Below are 23,256 nucleotides of genomic sequence, written 5' to 3'. Positions count from 1 at the left end.
AGTTTTAAATCGATAATATATCATAAAATACGCTGATAAAAGTATTTGCTGAGCCTGCGTTGCACATAGAAAAGCCGAAAAACACATGCAACAGGCCTTTAAATGATTAAAATTTACTTTCTTTCTGCAACCAGTGTAAATTAGAGAATGATTCTATTCCATATTTAATGTGATATGAAAGTGTTTTTCGGCAACATAACAGTCTAGCGTCATAAACATGGAAAGCCGAAAAACACATTTTTACGGGCGATAAAATAGTCATAATTAAAACAAGAGCTGCAATTTTTATTTTTATAAATACGGTATGAAAGTGTTTTTCGGCTACGTAACGGTCTAGTGTCAAAAACATGGAAAAGCCAAAAAACTCATTTTACTGGCTATGAAATGGACATTTTTAAAATAAGAACTATTAAATAAATTTTCCGACCGTCTAAATGAATGATTATAACATTATATTTGTCAGCAATGTAAAATATCAGTGATATGTTTGTAATAAACATTGTATGAAAGTGTTTTTCCGCTGTGTTACTGCCTAGCGTCAAAAACGTAGAAAAGCCAAAAAAAACCAAACACATTTTACTTGCGATAAAATAGATATATTTAAAATAAGTGCTGCTAAATACATTTTTCAACCGTTTAAATGAATAACTATTACATAAATTTCATTACCTTTATAAAATGTCAGTTATTTTTTGTATAAAATACAGTATGAAAAACTAGTGTTTTTTCGGCTATGTAACAGTCAGCTAGCGTTAAAAACATGGGAAAGTCAAAAACCACATTGGACGCGCGATAAGAAAGGTATATGAATAAAATTACCCATAAAATTAGACTTTTCAATCGTTTAAATAATTAACTTTTCCTTTTTATTTGTTTATAGTAAAAAATAATCTAGCAGTCGTTTTATATTTATATGCTATATGAACTTGCGTAGTTTCAATAGAGTAAAGAACATATATAGAAAAGCAATAATTTATTTCTGATATAATGGCTACACATCATCTAAATCATTACGCAGTATTCATTTTTATTATCTTATTATTTATTTCAGTGGTGAAACTTATAGGTTGGCTCAGGAAGAGCTTTTAGATTGTTGAATGTCGGTCATCCATCTTATGTCAACTGTGGTCTGTCCACATGTAGCATCGTTGGATACCCACGGCCGAACCATTTACATTTATCAGTTATGTCATGTTAAATGTTAATCAACCATTTATATCCGATGATGACATTAAGTTGTTAACACTCTGATGGTCATTTAGTTTGTTAAAACTCTTGCGTGTTGCTATTTATAGAATTGCGTGTTACTATTTATAGAATTGCGTGTTTCTATTTATAGAATTGCGTGGTTCTATTTATAGAATTGCATGTTTCTATTTATAGAATTGCATATTACTATTTATAGAATTGCGTGTTACTATTTATAGAATTGCGTGTTACTATTTAAAGAATTGCGTGTTTCTATTTATAGAATTGCGTGTTTCTATTTACAGCATTGCGTGTTTCTATTTATAGAATTGCGTGTTAGTATTTATAGAATTGCGTGTTTCTATTAATAGAATTGCGTGTTACTATTTATAGAATTGCGTGTTTCTATTTATAGAATTGCGTGTTTCTATTCATAGAATTGCATGTTTCTATTGATAGAATTGCATGTTTCTATTTATAGAATTGCGTGTTTCTATTGATAGAATTTCGTGTTTCTATTCATATATATATATACAAAATAGATAACCAAAACTAATGTGACAAGACAGACCAACTAAATTTATAAAAAGGAAACGTTAAGATATGTTCAAACCTTTCTATGTTTGCTTTTAGAAAAAGTAAAAAGTCGAGCGTTGCCGTCGCCCGGTGGTTGCTCTTGTTATCTATTTCATCATACCTAACTCTGGTCAATGCTATTTAGCTCAGCTGTCACAAAGTGACATGGTGAGCTTTTGTGATCGCTTTTCGTCCGGCGTCCGTCCGGTGTCCGTAAACTTTTACTTTAAACGACATCTCCTTATAAACCACTTAGCCAATTTCATCCAAACTTCACAGGAATGTTCCTTTGGTAGTCAACTTTAAAAATTGTTGGAAGAATTTAATTCCTAGCAGAACTCTGGTTGCCATGGCAACCAAGAGAAAAAACTTTAAATATCTTCTTTTATAAAACCGCAAGAGCTAGAGCTTAAATATTTGGAATGAAACATCACCTACTCAGTGTCTACCAAGTTTGTTCAAATAAATGACCTGGGGTAAAAATTGACCCCGCCTCGGGGGGTCATTGATTTTCCTTATTTGTATAAAGTAAAAACCTAAAATAACTTCTTTCTGAAAACCATAAGAGCTAGAGCTTAAATATTTGGCATGAAACATCATCTAGTCAGTGTCTACCAAGTTTGTTCAAATAAATGCCCTGGGGTTAAAATTAGGCCGGCTAGGGGGGGTCATTGATTTTGTATATAGTTAAAACTTAAAATAATTTCTTTTATAAAACCGCAAGAGCTAGAGCTTAAATGTTTGGCATGAAACATCACCTAGTTTGGCATGAAACATCACCTAGTCAGTGTCTACCAAGTTTGTTCAAATAAATGCCCTGGGGTCAAAATTAGCCCCGCCCCGGGGGGTCATTGATTTTTCTTATTTGTATCTAGTAAAAACTTAATTATAACTGGTACAACAAAACTTGTTTCTTTCTCAAATCTGTATGAAGACACTTGTTTTCAGACACTATAAACACAAACTAATTCTGCTTTATAAAATGTTCAATCGCCTATCTCCACAATATCTATCTTCCATAGTTCCAAACACAGTAGGACAAACTTCAGTATACAACTTACGAAATGCAAGTAACACTAGAAATATTTTCTGTCAAACTCAACTTTATTAAAATTCATTCTTACCATCTTCGATTTAAGACTGGAATGATATCCCTGTCAAAATAAGAAATGCACCATCGCTTGCAATTTTCAAAAAAAGACTAAATGAAGATGTCCAAAAAGTTCCAGCTCACTATTATATAGGTGAAAGAAGTTATCAAATAATACATACACGATTAAGAACACATTGCAGCTCTCTGAAAGAACATCTGTTTTTTTTCAAAAAAACATAATAGACAGCCCTTTTTGTATATGTGGTGAAATAGAAAATACAGAACACTATTTCCTCCGCTGCCCCATGTATCAAGATGACCGCACTGTCCTTATAAACAATGTAAGTCAAATCACAACTGTAACATTGAATACTTTACTATACGGCGATAATTCACTTACCGATGCTCAAAACGAAACAATTATATTACATATACATAAATATATACAAAAAACAAAAAGATTTGATACATGATAATATTCGTTTAAAAAGAAAAAGGTCCTCCAACTCCATAGTAGTAAAGTGGCTTTCTTTCTTTGTCTTGTTCCTTATCTCTTCTTCTCTTCTAGTATTACTTCTCCTCCAATGTGCATGTTTTAATAATTAAATTTCTCAACATATTAGTTTAATTAACCAATCACTAAACTAAGCAATATATCCCTATAAAAATGAATTCATACTTGTGTTTATACCTCTAATCTAACAGCAATGTATCTTAAATATAGTTCATGAATACTTGACATAAACATAGTATGTATAGTAAGAAAGCAAGAACAAGTCAATATGATATGTATAGTTTAGTTTAGATATTTATATTTTGTTACCATTTATTTCAAATTTGTTAAATACTGATTACGGAGAGAGTTTTCAAAAAAGCTTTACAAGCTTCCTACTCAATCCGTAAATTTTATTTTATGTAATTTATTATGTAAATGTGTGGATTATCAATAAAATATTGTTATACTAAAAATATTGTTTAAACTAAAAACTTAAAAAATCTTCTTTTAAAAACCCCAAATAGTTACAGCTTAGATATTAAGCATGAAACATCTTCTAGTGAATGTCTACCAAGTTTGTTCAAATAAAAGCCCTGGGGTAAAAATTGGCCCCGCCCCAGGGGGTCATTGATTTTCATTATTTTGTATATAGTAAAAACTTAAAAAATCTTCTTTTAAGAACCAAAAGAGCTAGAGTTTAGATTCTAAGAATGAAATATTTTCTAGTTAGTGTCTACCAAGTTTGTTTAAATAAAAGCCCTGTGGTTAAAATTGGTCCCTCCGGGGGGTAGGGGGCGGTATCATTGTTTTTTTCCTATATGTATATAGTAAAAACTTTAAAAATCTTATAAAAACCGCAAAGAGTTAGAGCTTAGATATTTATCATGAAACATCTTCTAATGGCTGCCTACCAAGTTTGTTCAAATAAAAGTCCCTGGTTTAAAATTGGCATTGGCCCAGGGGCCTATATACAGGTTTTCATGGCCCTCTTGTTATCTAAGTTTATTGGCTAACCAGTAAGCCAGAAAGGAGCTTACATATATGGATGTTTGCTACATTGTTCCTTGCCCTTTGTTGAAGAGAAAGCATGTAGCACTTTAATGCTTGTTGAGGTCTGTTTTCTTGTTCCATACATTGCCCTAAAATGTTGAGAGCTGTTTCTCTATGTCCAAGATTTTCATCTGTTTCTATGATTCTTATAAGTTTACAAAGTGCTTGTTGTTGATATTGATGTCTTTGTAGATGACGATAGATCTTGTATTGTAGGAAATACAGGAGAGGTAGAGAATCAACTACAGCGCAGTCCATCCAACTGTCCTTCATTTCATGTCTGTGTATCATGTCATCTTGTGTAGATCTGAACATTTCATATTGTAGTTCATGAGGAACACAGTTGATCTCTTCCTGTATAAATCTGACACAAAATGATGTTATATATTTTATACAGTCCTCACTTTGTTCACTACATACCCTTATGAATTCTGCTGTTATTGCTTCTTTGGGCTGATAATGACAGGCACAGATAGGTAAAACAGGATAGGAAAAGTATTGTTGTTCTATGTGTCTCAGAATTTGTTCAGCTCTCTCAATATCTCCTGTACTGTAAAATACTGAAGCCAATTTAAGTCTGCTAGATGAGATATCTGAGTTAAAACCAGCTGATAGCCAAACCAATGCTTGAGGTGACACTTGATTATTTTCACCGATGCTGGATGATGCTAGGATTGATCCGTATGTGGTAAAAACGAAAGGTGCTAGAAGCTTGAAGGCAGCATGTTCTAATCTATTACCATTGTAACTGAAGGTCAGTAGTTTATCTACATATTGTTTTATTGTTCTAATGTTTTTATTGAGAAAATGTTCTAAAATATGCATATGCTGATAACTTATGCCATTTGCAAAGTCTATAACAAACGTCGTTACAAGTTTTTGTATTTCAAGAGAAGAAGGAAAATAGTAAACTCCATGTGGTACCCTGTTCAGTTTAACTTGAAGTCTATGACCAAGATCATCAATATCAATACTAAGTAACCGTTGTCTATCATTCTGTATAAAATCACAAATATTTTTTGAAAGTTCATGTTTTGTCTCAGCTGTAAATTGCCCTGCCATCAAATTATTTTCCGGTATAATGAAATGTGAACAACAGTCATTCTGTACACAACTGTGTAATTCCAATAAGCAGTATGTTAAACATGTAAATAAATTGATATCTTTCCATATTCGTGACTCTGTGTTTTCTATACAATGTAATAAAACTGTTTTGCACATGAAACTTGAAATGTTGATTTCATCTTGAGGATTAAGGAAGGACTTAAGAATCATTTTCAATAGTACATAGCACCTTATTTGTGTTATATTTAGATTTAACATACAAAATCTTTCTGCCAATGATGTTGATATTCTCCATTCCTGTTCAGGATATTCACTGACCTTACTTCCAGTTGAAACAACAAAGCACCCAGTACTGGCTGCATATCTTCTCATCTCTTGTGTTGGCCATCTGCCAATACATTGTCTATCTAACCAACCTGATGCTGATTGAGGCCATGATTTACAGGGTAATGCAATTACTATGTCTTTATCACATACTCCTGGTTGTCCTTGTTCAGCAATAGATGGCCCATGCTGCTGCTCAGCACCCTCAAGCAATTCATTTATTCTTGTGTTTTTATACAATATTCTTCCTCTTCTATCAGTAATATGGTGTTCATCAAGATTGACAGTTGCAGGAAGAGGTTCATCATGTCTGAGTAGTTGTAAGAAACAATACCCAGGGGTAGTGTTCTCATCCTGTATCATGAGGTAGTTAAACTTGTCAGGTTCCCACTCTGACCAGTCTTGTATTATATTGAATCTATGCACACAGACTAGTACATCATAGTCTGAATGAAGTCCTATAGTAGTTGTACATTCACTTTGACTTCCTAGAAAATATTCAGTTACATTTAAATCAATTGACCTGTTGGTGATATTACTCATAGTCTCTTCCAGCATGAGTTTTCTTCTCCTTCTCATCACTATTCTTTCATTGACACCAATGTCATGTAAAACCTCTGATAACATCAATGATAAGTTTTCTCTGTAGTCAGGTTCTTGAGACATTCTGTAATATATAACTAATTAGTGAAAGAGAAAATTGTTTCAGTCAGCAGTCAAATTAATTTTATCATATACTTCTACTTGTTACTTATTTGTCCTTTAAGTCCTAGAACAGAACAGAACAAGAGAGCCTGAATCTGTACATTAGGAAACATAAGATATAAAATTTCGGGTAGTTATCAGTTTTCATATTTTTCTCTATTTGGTTGTGGAATTTTTCTTCTCTATTACATAAATTTGAATATTTGTTTTTTAAATTTCGATATAAGAGAGACACTAAAATTTAACACTCATTCAATTAATCATGTAACACTTTCTTACATAATCCATCCAATATTGATGAAAAATTTTGTATATAAAATAAAATTTTTAACTTACGGTACTTTGATTTTTTTATTTAATTTTCTTAAAAATGATCAAGAGAAAATATTTCTTTTCATTTGACCAGATATGTGGAAACTTTGATTTATATAACACCACAAGATATTGTGAAAAATACAATTTCATTATAATGTAAAAAAAAATTATGTATATTTCTTTTAATTGAAATACAAAATTAATTTAAACAAATATTTACTTTTTTGAGATTGATGAAAGGGAGGAACAAAAATTAAAAACACTGTCTAAAATATTACTTGAACTACTTTCTAACATAATACGTTCTGTATAAATGAGAAATTAAGTATTTAAAATAAAGTTTTAAACTTACTTTGAATGTTGTATTTAACAGTATTTCGTAGAAATAATTTAGGAAAATTAACAATAATCTTGAAAAATATTAACAACAGATATATAGTTTTATAGACATTAACTTCCTTGAAAATTTTTTGAAACAAAAATAAATTCAATTGTAGGATTATATTTACTGGTAAATGAGCACTTGAATAAGTTTTTTATAATATTTCCTTGAAACTTGTAATCATAGGGACAATAAATATGATTAAACTTTTTTCAGATAAATTTCCTGAAAATGGTCTCTCCACAAGTTGAAAGGTTATTTTTTAGTCTGGAAAGAGTTTCCATTCGAGTGTATATTAATGTCCTCTATTTGCAGTGGTAGTGTTACTTACACATAAATACTGAAATATTTTTAGCTCACCTGTCACAGGGTGAGCTTTTGTGATTGCTTTTTGTCCGGCGTCCGTCCGGCCGTAAACTTTAACTTTAACTGACATCTTCTCATAAACCACTAAGCCAATTTCATCCAAACTTCACAGGAATGTTCCTTAGGTTGTCACCTTTAAAAATTGTTCAAAGAATTTAATTCCATGCAGAACTCTGGTTGCCATGGCAACCGAAAGAAAAAACTTTAAATATATTCTTTTAAAAAACCCTAAGGGCTAAAGCTTAGATATTTGGCATGAAATATCTTCTAGTGAGTGTCTACCAAGTTTGTTCAAATAAAAGCCCTGGGGTCAAAATTGGCCCCGCCCCAAGGGGTCATTGATTTTCCTTATTTGTATCTAGTACAATTATTATTTGTGTAAGTAAAAACTTAAAATATCTTCTTTTAGAAAACCAAAAGAGCTAGAGCTAAGATATTTAGCATGAAACATCTTCTAATGAGTGTCTACCAAGTTTGTTCAAGTAAAAGCCCTGGGGTCAAATTTAGCCCAACCCCAGGGGGTCATTGATTTTCCCAATATGCAAATATTAAAAACTAAAAAAATCTTCTTTAAAAGAACTCAAAGAGCTAGAGCTAAGATATTTAGCAGGAAACATGTTCTAATGGGTGTCTACCAAGTTTGTTCAAATGAAAGCCCTGGGGTCAAAATTGGCCCTGCCCCTAGGGTCATTGATTTTCCTTATATTTGTATAGCAAAAACTTAAATCTTCCTTGGAAAAACCCAAATAGCTAGAGTTTAGATATTGAGCATGAAACATCTTCTAGTGAGTGTCTACAAAGTTTGTTCAAATAAAAGCCCTTGGGTCAAAATTGGCCTCGTCCCGGGGGTCATTGGTTTTCCTTATATGTGTATAGCAAAAACTTAAAAATATTCTTTGAAAAAACCAAAATAGCTAGAGTTTAGATATTAAGCATGAAACATCTTTTAGTAAGTGTCTACAAAGTTTGTTCAAATAAAAGCCCTGGGGTCAAAACTGGCCCCGCCCCAGGGGTGTCATTGTTTTTAGCTATATGTGTATAGTAAAAGCTTAAAAAATCTTCTTTTAAAAAACCCAATGAGCTAGAGCTTAGATGTTTAGCATGAAACATGTTCTAATTGGTGTCTACCAAGTTTGTTCAAATAAAAGCCCTGGGGTCAAAATTGGCCCTGCCGGGGAAGGGAGGACATCATTGTTTTTCATTATATGTGTGTAGTAAACACTTAATATCATGAAACATCTTCTAATGGGTGTCTTCCAAGTTTGTTCAAATAAAAGCCCTGGGGTTCGAACTGGAACTGCTCCAGGGGCCTATATACAGGTGAGCGACCTCAGGGCCATCATGGCCCTCTTGTTATCTATTTCATCATATCTAACTCTGGTCAATGTTTTTTATCTATTTCATCATATCTAACTCTGGTCAATGTTTTTTTATGCCTACGGGCATATAGTAATTGAACCGTCCGTCGGTCTGTCTGTACGAGCAAACATTTTGGGTTAAGGGGCTATATAACATTAAAGAGAACAAAAGAGAACAATCCCTTCATTCGGTGATCAAAGGGTTAAGGGGCTAGTAGCCCTTAAGAAAACAAAGAAAATAACAAAGAAAATAGCCCCTAAAGCCAAAATGTTGGTCCGTCCGTCTGTCCGTACTAGGTTAACCTAAAACGGCAAGTTGGATTTTTCTTATGTTCTACCTGTACCAAAAGCTTCTTAGTTTACACACTTACTAATCAATACAAAATACATGATCTGGTCAAGTTACATAACCATGGCTTCCATATTTACCAAGTTATTGCCCTTTTCAGCACTTAGAAAATGAATAATGGTTAACCTAAAACGGCAAGTTGGAAATATCTTAAGTTCTATCTATACTAATGGCTTCATAATTTCCATACTTACTTATCAATACAAATTACATGATATTGCTGAGTTATATAACTGTGTCATCCATATTTCCCAGTTATTTCCCTTTTTTCACTTTGAAAATAGGGCCTTGTCTGGTTAACCTATTCCGGCAAGTTAGATTTATCGTAAATTTCTCTTAATTGCTTAATTTATTTAATGATATCTTGCATATTTGGTAGGTGGATACCTTTAATGGTCCTCTAATTTTTTGTGGAGTAAGTGGTTTCTAGGGTCAAAGTCAAGGTCACTGGTTTAGAAAATAAATTTAAACATTTTTGCTCATACAGCCTTTATTTTTTGGTTGATGTCTTTCATGTTCAATACAAACATGCCAAGGGAGGTCCTTCTTCTTTGGGTATAGTAAGGGGTCATTTAGGTCAAGGTCAATGTCACCAATATCAAGGTCACCAATGTTAAAAATAGATTTTTACAGGTGTATTAACCATATTCTATAGACAGATGTCATTTATAATTGATAGGAACATAAAATTTGATGGAGTTAGTGGTCAGTTGGGTCAAGGTCACCAGTGCTAAAAATAGATTTTTACACTTTTGCCCATACAGGCTTTATTTATTGACAGGTGTATTTCATATTTGATAGGAAGATAACTTGCATGTTATTCCTACTTTGGATGGAGTAAGGGGTCAGTTGGGTCAAGGTCACAAGTGCTAAAAATAGATTTTTACACTTTTGCCCATACAGCCTTTATTTATTGACAGATTTATTTCATATTTCTTTGGAAGATAACTTGCATGGTATTCTTCCTTTGGATGGAGTTAGGGGTCAGTTTGGTCAAGGTCATCAATGCTCAAAATAGATTTTAACATTTTTGCCCATACAGCCTTTATTTATTGATAGGTGTATTTCATATTTGGTAGGAAGATAACTTGCATGATATTCTATAGGTGTAAGTGGTTCAACGTCAAGGGTGCCAAGTATAGATTTCTTACATTTATATATTTTTGATAAAGTTGAATATTTATCAATTCACAAGTCATAGCAATGACTTGGCAACTTATATATTTGACAATTACAAAATGCCATGAATCTGTCAAGCTATATAACTTGTGTTTACAATTTTTTTGCAATGTTTCTGTCCATAACTGAGTGAATGGGTAAACATTTTTTTAAATATTGCTACTGACAAGAATCGGAGCCGGGGGGCATTTGTGTTAAACAAACACGTTCTTGTTTATCTATTTCATCATACCTAACTCTGGTCAGTGATTTTTAACCAGGTTTTCCGAAGGAAAAAACTGGTTATTAGATTGAGGTATGTCGGCGGGCGGATGGGCGGACGGGGTTAACCAGGTTTTCCGAAGGAAAAAACTGGTTATTAGATTGAGGTATGTCGGCGGGCGGATGGGGCGGACGGGCGGGTGGGTGGTCGGGCGGGGGGCGTAAACAATTTCTTCTGTGCGCAACTCCTCCTACATTTCTCAACGGATTTTGACCAAACTTTCACAGAAGCTTTGTCATCAAGTGCCCTGGTGCATATTGTCGGGGTTTTGCCATTGGATAATATTTGACCTAATTATGGCCCTTTGTTGTTTTTTCTTATATAGAATATATAGTGAACAATTTCTTCTGTGCGCAACTCCTCCTACATTTATCAACAGATTTTGACCAAACTTTTACAGAAGCTTTGTCATCAAGTGCCCTGGCACATATTGTCGGGGTTTTGCGATTGGATAATATTTGACCTAATTATGGCCCTTTGTTTTTTTTTTATATAGAATATATAGTGAACAATTTCTTCTGTGCGCAACTCCTCCTACATTTCTCAACGGATTTTGACCAAACTTTCACAGAAGCTTTGTCATCAAGTGCTCTGGCACATATTGTCCGGGTTTTGCGATTGGATAATATTTGACCTAATTATGGCCCTTTGTTTTTTTTCCTTATATAGAATATATAGTGAACAATTTCTTCTGTGCGCGACTCCTCTTACATTTTTCAACGGATTTTGACCAAACTTTCTCAGAAGCTTTGTTATCAAGTGCCCTGGCACATATTATCGGGGTTTTGTGATTGGATAATATTTGACGTAATTATGACCCTTTGTTTTTTTTCCTTATATAGAATATATAGTGAACAATTTCTACAGTGCGCAACTTCTCCTACATTTCTCAACAGATTTTGACCAAACTTTCACAGAAGCTTTGTTATCAAGTGCCCTGGCGCATATTGTCGGGATTTTGTGATTTGGTAATATTTGACCTAATTATGCCCCTTTGTTTTTTTTCCTCAATGTATAATGATCAAATTCTTCTGTGCTGAACTAGTCCTACATTTCTCAACAGATTTTGTTCAAACTTTCACAGAAGCCATATCATCAAGTGCCCTGGCGCATATTGTAGAGGTTTTGTGATTGGATAATTTTTGACCTAATTACGGCCCTTTGTTTTTTTTTCCTTATACAGAAATTATTTTTTCCTTATATATACAGAATATATAGTGAACACTTCTTCTGTGGCAATTCCTCCTACATTATTCATGTTTTACATTGCACATAGTTTATTGCTTGTATTTGTATTTCAAATACAACATATTTATCTACAATGGAGATAATTGAAAACCTGGTTTTGTGGCATTGCCATGTTTCTTGTTATCTATTTCATCATATCTAACTCTGGTCAATGTTTTATCTATTTCATCATATTTAACTCTGGTCAATGCGATTTAATTATATCAGCAACAAATATCTAACTTTGTCTTAATAGCTTTCAAAACCATATGCCCACTTATGCTTGAAATAATGCAGCTAAGGATACCTGAGGTCTTTCTCCAGCAGTAAAGCTAAAAAATTGCCTTATGACTTAAATAAGTAATAGCGTAGCGCCCCGAGTATTAATTAGATTGCCGAGTGTTGTGATGATCTTTCTCTTTTGTTTCATAGTCAAACATAAAAACACATTCCCTATTGTCACAATATGAAACCCCAGAAAAAATGAAACCAATGAACTAGCATCTGAATATGATTTTTCTATCGCTATCCCTTTCTCTGCCATCACAATATGTCAACCCCAGCAAAAATGAGCCAACCAACAGACATGCTCTGGAGTGCGGGTAACTAATACCTGCACTCCAGTTAACGCACTGTGCATGTATATGTATATGATTTAAATGTGACACATTTTCAACAGATAAGGCCCCAAACTATGATACAATTATGTTTTAGGTTGAAGATTATGAACCAGTATTGATATCTAGAAACATGGTTGTAACCCTAATATTATATATAAATGTGTCCAGTATTTTTTTTTCAGTTGAGCATGCTGTGCTGCCTTCTCTGACAGGTCTTTTATTAGTAATTTATCAATGATAGATAGGATTAAACTTTTTATGCCCCCACAATGTGGGAGCATATAGCGTTGCACTTGTCCGTCCGTCCGTCAGTCCGAGCAAACATTTGATTATAATGAGCTTCATTCCGTAGTTAAATAAAGAACAAAAACTCATAAAATTCAAATTAAGAGCTATTTTTTTGTTTTTATGAGCTTATTTTGCTTATGGACGTTGGTACGTCCGTCCGTACGTCCCGAAATCTTGTGAACGCAACTCCTCTTAAACCGGGCGGCAGATTTTGCTTAAACTTACAGGGATGAACAACCTTAATATGTAGATGGTAGTAAAGGAAGGAATTTTTGCTGCAACCAAATTTATCAGAATTATGGCCCTTTGTTGATTTTTTCACTATATACTATGTAGAAATTTTGTGAACGCAACTCCTCTTAAACCTGATGGCAGATGTTACTTAAACTTACAGGGATGAACAACCTTAATATGTAGATGGTAGTAAAGGAAGGAATTTTTGCTGCAACCAAATTTATCAGAATTATGGCCCTTTGTTGATTTTTTCACTATATACTATGTAGAAATTTTGTGAACGCAACTCCTCTTAAACCGGATGGCAGATTTTGCTTAAACTTACAGAGATGAACAACCTTAATATGTACATGGTAGTAAAGGAAGGAATTTTTGCTGGGACCAAATTTAACAGAATTATGGCCCTTTGTTGATTTTTTCACTATATACTATGTAGAAATTTTGTGAACGCAACTCCTTTTAAACCTGATGGCAGACTTTGCTTAAACTTACAGGGATGAACAACCTTAATGTGTAGATGGTAGTAAAGGAAGGAATTTTTGCTGCGACCAAATTTAACAGAATTATGGCCCTTTGTTGATTTTTTCACTATATACTATGTAGAAATTTTGTGAATGCAATTCCTCTTAAACCGGATGGCAGATTTTGCTTTAACTTCCAGGGATGAACAACCTTAATGTGTATATGGTAATAAAGGAAGGAATTTTTGCTGCAACCAAATTTAACAGAATTATGGCCCTTTGTTGATATTTTCATTATATACTATGTAGAAATTTTGTGAACGCAACTCCTCTTAAACCGGATGGCAGATTTTGCTTAAACTTCCAGGGATTAACAACCTTCATGTGTAGATGGTAGTTAAGGAAGGAATTTTTGCTGTGACCAAATTCAACAGAATTATGGCCCTTTGTTGATTTTTTGTTTTCAACTTGTGGCACATGTAGTCCAAAAAATATTTGACCTAGAGTCATAAGATTGACAGAACAGTGGTGTGTGGGGGCATCTGTGTCCTTATGGACACATTTCTAGTTCTAGTTTATTTTGTGCATGATGTTGGCACTTGTTTTACTATCAGACAGATCTACTTCATCTAACAGTTGAAATGACTGTGATATCAGTATAAAGAAATGATGTCTTATTGTATGTATTATGTATTTAAGAATGTTTGATTATTTACATAACAGATATCAGAGATGTTAAAAGAGAAGGCTAAAGGTGGAACTCAAGAAGGTGGAGCTATCTTTAAGGTAGGTCTTATCCTTAACTGTAACATAGTTTGCTTACTTTTTATATGAAAAGAACATTTTGTAATTCTCAATATTGAACACAAGTAACTTAATTTTACTAAATTGCCATTACTCATATCTGTGTTCTACTCTGTCAAATATGCTTCTGTTATTTGAACATACAAGTAAAGCCCTGTAATTTCTGTAATTTAGGGTACACAGATGCCTAACGCTTAAGGTTACTGACTTCAACATTGTTGATTTTAATCCTGCTGAATTTCATGTTTGAAAGCTATTCAGTTAGCTTATGGAAGGTTTATTGTCCTCTGAAATAATGCACGGACATTGGCTATAAGGATGTCAAAGCATGACCTAAAACACATTCACATGTATATCATTGTTCATAAAATATGAATTTTGTTTCAGTACTTTTTCCAACAATTTCGAGAGATCATGCATAATGAGAATGCCACAGCAAAAGAATTATCTTTGGCTATAAAGGGATATGGATTATTAGCTGGGGTATGACAATGACTTTCTAAACTTAAGTAACCACTTAAATTTTACCCAATTTGTTCCAAATCAATTTTTCACTTGAATATTTGATAAGTAGGGAGAGCTCTGATACTCAGGCATCAAGGTTGGTGTCAACGTCACACTTTGGTTAAGTTTTAGCATGCAAGATGATATCTCCAAAACTACTGAGAGCATAATAGTAGGCCCCTCTTTAAGGCCCATAACTCTATCATAGATTTTGACAGAATGTTGGCCTTTTTCGAAGCACTGAGAATAGTTGGGCACACTGTCCCACTGACATCTCTGAATTGTTATTTCATCTAATAAGAATATGTTAAGGGCTTGAGGGGCTGAATTTCATAAATAAGTGCAGTATAGATACAATATTCAGGATTTTTTTTGTATACAGAATGTTAACAATTATGGAACACTGGGTATTTACCTTGTAATTTTTTAAATCATGGTCATAAGTCCCTAAGATAAGAAAATTTTCAGATACCAATTCATATTATGTAATAGTTTTGTCAAAATTAGCACTTTGGAGCATCTAGAGTATTACCACATTGTATTTCAACAAGTTAACTTGTGTTTTAGCCGTGTAGATGTTACATGAAGCCTGCTGATGTACAGTTTATGTTTGCAGAGATGTTAACAAAAACAGAGCAGCAGTTTATGGGGTATGCCTTTTAAATGTATATATCTACTACAAATATCTTTGTTTGAATTTTAAAAAAAGAATACTTCCAAAATACTTGTATGAAAGAAATATGGTATTAAATTGCCTTAAAAGTGAATGGCGCATACACAGAGGCATTGCTATACAGATAGAACCCTACTTAAAATAGCAAAATAATATTTAGTTCTGGAACATTTTGTTCATTTAAGGTACAATATTCATGCATGTTAAATAGCAGATAAAAACTATGTTACAACCCTTTCGAGCATTGACCATAACATTACTGAAACAATATAATTCTAATGTTAATACATGTATTATTAAGAAAAATTCATAAGATATAGTTTTTTACCCGCTAAAGTTTAGTTTCTATTGAAAAATCAAGTAGTTTCTATCGAAAAATCAAGTATATTTCAAGCAAGGTAATTATAGTCTTCTCTTTGTGGAGGTACACTAAATATATGAATTTTATTATTTGCAGACAAACTGATGATCTAGAGAACAAGCTGTATAACCTTGCTAGTTACCTCGAGTCTCTAGCCAGTATTGTACGAGAGATGCCAACTGTGTCAGAGTCATATGCCATGTCCCTCGAGTACCTGATGGTCCTACTTGTAGAGAATATGCCAAACATTCATTACACCAAACATTTCATGTGTCGTAGATCTATACTCTGGCTACTTTTTGCTTTAATTCCAAAAGGAACAACATTTAAACAAGTCCTGTCTGGCTTTGGTAATATGTTTGATATATCGTAAATATATATTTTTTGATAAAGTTGTTTCTTGGCATAGAAATTTATGATTTTAAATATAAACAGACAGAATCTTTAGGTTTGAAGGAAATAGTTTTCTTTTAAATATTAAGAAAATATTTACCTCATTGATGATATATTGTGGGATTTTAGTCTTATGAAGAAGAAAGGATTTTTTTTACATTTTTTGCAATAAATGTTGTTGAAATAGTTTTAATAATTATTATTTTAAGATAATATTACGTTTGTGTTGACAGTGTACCAGAGCTTAATCCGCACATGTTCTCATCTGCCTGTGATTGAGACAGAAAATGAAGGGGAGGTAACTCAAGATGATCCTATGATTAAAAAAATAACATACAAAGATTTCATGGAAACATGGAGTGGATTGCTAGATGCTCCAAATATCAAGGTATAGCTAATTTAGAGGATTATCACATGATGTTTACTTTCAATAAATACTTATAATGTTGATATTTGAATATTTACTCTCTCCAGAGCAAACTTTATTACATATCCAGATGGTTTAGATAAACTTTTTTTATAACAAGTAATTAAAATTTATATATTTTGATGAATTGTAAGCCAATTATTGGTATGGCTAAGGAATTTTTACCATAATAGAGAATTATTTTTAATCAGGGATATGACATTGTAGCATTTACAAATTATGTTACATTATAAGTCTCTCTTTTTCAGGATTTTGCTGCAGCAGATATTAGTTTAGAGACTAGAAGACAGTTGACAGAAGCAATTTATAATGAAATAATAACATCCGTGTTGAAGATTCTTGATAAACTGGATTTAACATCGGATCCAAATGAAAAACCTGAGGTACATGTATTGTCTTTTTAAAATCTATTTTATTATGCTGAACTAGTATCATATACTATGTCAGGAAATTGTGTGAAAACTAAGTGAAATCATTTGAAGGTGTCATTGAGAACTATATCGTAGGTTATAATTCTATAGTTTTAGTACTGATATTTTCTTAAAAGGTCTTTGCATCTTGATATATACATGTATCTTTATCTGCTTGATTTGTAAATAACATTTATTATTCAATAAAAGTTTACTAGCCTGCCCAAAAATGCTTTTTCATTTTATATCTTTTCTAGATTTTTTTTGACATGCAAATGGCAATTACTAAATCAAAGGATAAAATAGATATTTGTACATGTGTTACAGTGACAGCAAATGTTACTTACAACAGTTACTCTATATTAAGCATTGTTTACAGTCAGGGGACTCTCCTACCACAAGTGCTGATGATGACTCAGGTGTAGCAAGTGCTGACCCCCTCCAGGGTGTCCAGGCAAGAAAACCTAAAGATTTCCAAGTGTTTATCAATCTAGTAGACTTCTGTAAAGATCTGTTACCTCATAAACACTATGAGAGGTTTGAACTGTGGGTGTTCCCTTTCACTCATAAGCTCATACTCATGTCCACAGAGTAAGTGTTCTTGTTTCAGTAAATCCATATTTACTACTGTAACTTGTTTGATTAATAACTTCAAAGTATGGATTCTTCCATAAGCTAGCTGGATGGTACCAAAGATGCTACTCAGTTTTCACTTGCATCTGAAAAATGCACATTGGACTATATGAGATTTTGCTCCAAAATTACTATATAACCTTGCCAATCAAAACCTGTACTTCAAAAAATGATACGTTTTGACAAATAAGCTGATCTTTAGGATCAAATATCTTTATCTTTTTAATCTTAAGTCTTTTGAGAGTGCCATATATGAACTTTGGGAAAGATGAGAATAAAATATTTCCTACTGTTTGCCATGGTTTTAGCAATGGGGAAAAAAACTATTCATGAAGGAAGTATATTTATGGTAAACTTTATAAGAAGCTTAAATAACATTCATGATATACTGTACACTTACTTGTAATAATTTTTGTTTTTCGAATAATGTCATATTTTCATCAAAATTGATTAAACTGTTTGTCCTCTGTTTTCAGTAATCCACTGGCGAGCGGTTTCTATAAGCTGCTGTCTGTGTGTATGAAGATTGCCAACAAACTCAACTTCTTTCAGGTATTCTCATCCTTCATATACATTTAATACAGAATATTTTGTTAGATATGTCTGACAGATATGTGTTATAAATAGATATATCTTTTATTGATGCCCATTACATCACTATTACAACCTCTATTTTATTGATCCCTGAAGTAATGCTTGGAATAACTTTGATAATCTTAGGTATGTCTATGTTATAACTGGGCTCTTTGGTGTGCAGACGTGCAAGGTGTAAAATAGTATGTGTACATAGTTTTTAATGGGATAGATAATACAACTTTGACGAAAAACTATTAAATTTTCTTTATTCAACAATCTTTTGTCATGAGTTGCTAAGCAAAGCGGTTTGGAAAAATGTTTAAGTGTTTTATGTACAGTTTGACAGCATTTGGTCACTTAGTAAAATCTGTTGCAGGTGGATAATCATAAACTTAATAGGAATATACTTAAGTAAAACATTCCTATGTCAGGATATGGCAGAAAATACAGATCCATCAGAGGTGAAACGTGAAACAGATTCTATGGATATAGAGACAACAGGATCAGTGGGACAGTCACAAAAATACACATGCTATCTTCTTATCAAGAAATTCTCAAAAGAGGTTGTATTGTGTTCATGAATGATGCGTTTTTAACACTTAACCTGCTGTTATTTTGTAAAGAATTTGCCAAGCATTGAATTTGGAACATTACACTGTTTAAAATTAAAGGGATTTCAATTGTAAAATATAGAAAATGAGCTAGCAACAGTATAGAACTTGATCAAACTGCATTGGATGTGCTGATTTACCTAACGTGTACTGATGGCACAGGTTTATTGGTTCTAGCTGGTTGAAGGTTCAAACTGTATCTGCAATTTATGTTTAAATAGATTGGTTGCATAATTTAATTATAAACATGTTTTGCAGATTAAGGGACTGTTTAAGACCTCATTTTGCATTACAGCACTAATGCTTTGAAGGAATGTAAACTATAAGACTATTAGATTTCCTTCATGGAAAATATAAAACTTGAGATAAAAGATTGAGCGCAAAGAAAACTTTAATGTATATCTATGTAAATACTGTACTATACGATTTTAATAAGCATTTATAAAGCTTTTGTATATCTATGTAAATAGTGTACTATACGATTTTAATGAGCATTTATAAAGCTTTCCCTCCGACATTATCACGCATATATGTAATATTTTAGTATTATATCATAGGTTCTAGTAAGAATGAAGCAGTACAGGGATGAGTTACTGGCAGCTTGTCTTACCTTTATCCTGGCATTACCTAAAGAAGTTATCATAGATCAGATGAGGGATGTTGTCCCTGCTATACAGGTACATACTGTTATATATGATTCAGACAGCATGGCACGCCACATTAAAGGGATAGTTAGAAAACTGGTCAGTCTTGCTATAGTCTAGTGTGACAAGATAAAGTATCATACTAATGTGTCTACAGAGTGATGTTTCAAGGAAGCAGCTCTGTGAAGCTCACTTGTACAAAAAGACTCATTTATTTCATGTCAATGATTATGGATGGAGATGCTAGAAATATCTTTACTACATTCTTAATGTATATGAAAGAAGAAAAATTGAATCTATAATGATAACTAAAAACTTATGTGGCAAATTTTATCCTTCAGTCTGTTTAAATCCTGCCTCATTGTTTTTGTGTATTTATATTTAGGTGACCTTGAACCTTGGTTTAAGTTATTTGCCCTTGGCAATGATTGCTATGGATGCATTAGAACAATGGTCAAGAACTCTACCAGAACATGTGATGTCCTCACACTATACAGAGATACTTCCTTATCTAGACAGCTTTCTGAAAACTTCTGATCAAGGTAAAACTCAATTGCCTTCATAAAGTCATGCCCTTCTTTGAAAAACAAAATATAGCATATAGTTATTTGAAGATTGAATGCATTTGCTTAATCATATTTTTTTTCTTTGATTGAGAAGTTGTTTTGTAAAATAGCTGTTTGATTTTCTTTAATGTGCTGTAATTGTATGTAATGTACAGATGTATATTTTGATTATAAATAATTTACTTTCATTAGTTTCTTATTAAGAAAAGGTAAAAATCATGATATGTTTATTATTAGAGAGGAATTATGTATTTGAAGGAGCTGATGATGTAAATGTTGACTCAAATGTAAGCACAAACAAGAGTAAATCTGGGAAAGGTCGTAAAAAGTTAAGTGTGAGACTGGTCCGTGGCAAGAAGGAATCTTCCATACAGGTAAATCCTTTACACAAATTGAGTGTCAAAATAATGGTAAAGGGATAAAAAATCTTTTCCTTTCAATTACATGTGTGTACCCTTATGACGTTAAATGCAACAGATAAAGAAAATTTTATGATTTAATATATTTTTTTTTTATTGCACACATTTTATATTAAATAAGCAAAATTTAGGTTCTCACCTGTATATAGTGTTCGCATCAAAGTTGTTAAAAGTTGGACACAAGACTGTATATGATAACACTAAGCTAATCATTGTTGTATACTATCTAGAATTATCAGTCACAGTTGGCAGTGATGAAGGAGAGGATAATGAAATATCTCGGCTCACTTGGAGGTAGTGTGAATACTGCTATGTTAGCACATGTAGATGATGATATAGCCAAGACAGCTATAACATGGGACACTCAACAACATCTCAAATTTGATATGCCCTTTGTTGATATGAAACCCACCATTTATTTAGGTAATATAAGCTTACTTAAGTCCAGTTAGTAATGTAATTTAGGTTAATTAGGCTATTCCAGAGGTCAATAATTTTATTCATGACCTTATTTTCATTTTTATGCCCCAACAAAGTGGGGAGCATATAGCGTTACACTTGTTCGTCCGTCCGTACGTCTGTCTGAGCAAACATTTTGGGTTAAGGGGCTATATTACTGTAAAGAGAACAAAAGAGAACAATAGGTTCATTCTGTGATCAAAGGGTTTATGGGCTAGTAGCCCTTAAGAAAACAAAGAAAATAATAAAGAAAATAGCCCCTAAACCCAAAATGTTGGAACGTTCGTACGTACGTACGTCCCGAAATCTTGTGAACACAACTCCTCTTAAACCGGATGGCACATTTTGCTTAAACTTCCAGGGATGAACAACCTTAATGTGTAGATGGTAGTAAAGGAAGAAATTTTTGCTGCGACCAAATTTAACAGAATTATGGCCCTTTCTTGATTTTTTCACTATATACCATATAGAAATTTTGTGAACGCAACTCCTCTTAAACCTGATGGCAGATTTTGCTTAAACTTCCAGGGATGAACAACCTTAATGTGCAGATGAAAGTTTAGGAAGGAATTTTTGCTGCGACCAAATTTAACAGAATTATGGCCCTTTGTTGATTTTTTCACTATATACCATATAGAAATTTTGTGAACGCAACTCCTCTTAAACCGGATGGCAGATTTTAATAAAAAGTTCCACATAAAAATCTTACATACAGATATGCATGCTCTTGTTTACGAGCACATCTGCACAGTTGGGGCATCCGTGTCCTTTGGACACAGTTCTAGTTAGCTCAGTTATTATATCTAAACAATACAAAGAACTATCCTACACACCCGAGAATTAGCTGTAGTTGGTTAAGTTTGCTTTATTGTACAACCACATGTTTTTAATTAATTATATATCTTTTAAACTTAAATAACTTGTTAATGACCATAACCCCTAATTCCAGACAAGAGTACATAACTCTGTTATTGAGTGGTTTGTAACATGTGATACAATTTGTGACCATCACTTCCATCAAGAGTATATAACTCTGTCATAAATTTTGGGATAATTATGTCTCTTTATTGACTTAATGTTTTTACAACCTTTTCTTAGTCCACTTATATTCAAATATATGTATCCAGAACAGTCAAGCAAATTGTCTTGTGGACAGCTCTTGTATGATATAGATATTAATTCTAAGTTATCACATGTCATCAGACATTGACCAATATTTTGTCAGTACTGAAATCTGGTTTATTTGTTAAAAAAGAAGCAGCAGAACCTAATGAAGTATAACCAATGGTATATGATGTAGTTTTGTCATCCTTTGACTGATGATTATATATAATTATATACGTAGAATAAGATTATATATTTCGTTATATTGCAGACCAGTTTCTGCCTCATGTAACTGAGTTAGCTACGACATCTAGTGATAGACAGACTAAGGTTGCAGCATGTGAGTTGCTCCATTCTCTAGTAATCTACAGTATAGGAAGAGGAGCCCAGCAACCAGGTGCTCGTATTGAGCGGGCATCAATGGCACCACTGTTTAAAAACATTTTCCCTGCCATGTTAAAACTGGCTTGTGATGTGGAACTCGTAAGTTTTATATTGTTTTAAAGAGTTCAGTAACTGTTATTTTATTATACTACATATGTATCTAGTTTATGTCAAATCAACAACATTATGTGGATATTTCTATTCATATCAAGAAACTGAAATGTTTCTGCAATTTTAGAAATCAAATTTTTATGATTTATGTCTATTTTTCTGTATAAGTGAAATAGAGGAGAGCCCTCGATACTGTTGTTATAACTTTTGGCCCATCCCTTATGTGTATCTACATTAATGTATTTATGTATAATTGTGTATTATTGTGAAATTTTATGTAAATATAATAGATAGGACGAATAGATCAAAAACCAACACAAATTTAAATATCAATACATGTTTTGCTTTATTAGCTTTGTCAGTTGATACATAAAGGAAATGGCGTAAACGTACAAAACAGACGTCTATTAATACGCCACATTTGGCGCATAAAAGAAACGTTATGATACTATAATAAAATAAAACGTCTTATTACTGACTGAATGTAATGTAAAGAAATTTGATATTAAGAGGAATACATGTACCATGTTGATTTTTTTCAATAAGTGATATATTTTTTTTACATTTTTTATTCATTTAGGGTATCTTTAAAGAAGGTTATAGTTAAATGTGTTAAATATATATATATTAATGTTATAT

At 32.7% G+C, this 23,256-nt stretch overlaps 1 protein-coding gene across 1 annotated transcript in view; it reads left to right on the top strand.

Annotated features, from left to right (window-relative positions):
• LOC132729277 (DNA-dependent protein kinase catalytic subunit-like) overlaps positions 1 to 23,256 on the top strand; it is a 105,958-nt gene that overhangs the window by 15,209 nt on the left and 67,493 nt on the right. Inside the window, exons 10-23 of the mRNA XM_060714999.1 lie at positions 14,262 to 14,324; positions 14,730 to 14,825; positions 15,414 to 15,496; positions 15,977 to 16,230; positions 16,507 to 16,661; positions 16,949 to 17,083; positions 17,490 to 17,701; positions 18,220 to 18,295; positions 18,751 to 18,882; positions 19,488 to 19,607; positions 19,960 to 20,116; positions 20,399 to 20,514; positions 20,790 to 20,982; positions 22,394 to 22,605. Of these exons, the coding sequence (XP_060570982.1) occupies positions 14,262 to 14,324; positions 14,730 to 14,825; positions 15,414 to 15,496; positions 15,977 to 16,230; positions 16,507 to 16,661; positions 16,949 to 17,083; positions 17,490 to 17,701; positions 18,220 to 18,295; positions 18,751 to 18,882; positions 19,488 to 19,607; positions 19,960 to 20,116; positions 20,399 to 20,514; positions 20,790 to 20,982; positions 22,394 to 22,605 (2,004 nt within the window). The remainder of the gene's footprint in view (positions 1 to 14,261; positions 14,325 to 14,729; positions 14,826 to 15,413; positions 15,497 to 15,976; positions 16,231 to 16,506; positions 16,662 to 16,948; positions 17,084 to 17,489; positions 17,702 to 18,219; positions 18,296 to 18,750; positions 18,883 to 19,487; positions 19,608 to 19,959; positions 20,117 to 20,398; positions 20,515 to 20,789; positions 20,983 to 22,393; positions 22,606 to 23,256) is intronic.

Source organism: Ruditapes philippinarum, unplaced genomic scaffold (assembly GCF_026571515.1).
Source record: "Ruditapes philippinarum isolate M1 unplaced genomic scaffold, ASM2657151v2 ctg1027_1_1_1_1, whole genome shotgun sequence".
Lineage (NCBI taxonomy): Eukaryota > Metazoa > Mollusca > Bivalvia > Venerida > Veneridae > Ruditapes > Ruditapes philippinarum.
Note: the sequence above shows the minus strand (reverse complement) of the source record. Positions and strands in the feature narration are given on the sequence as shown.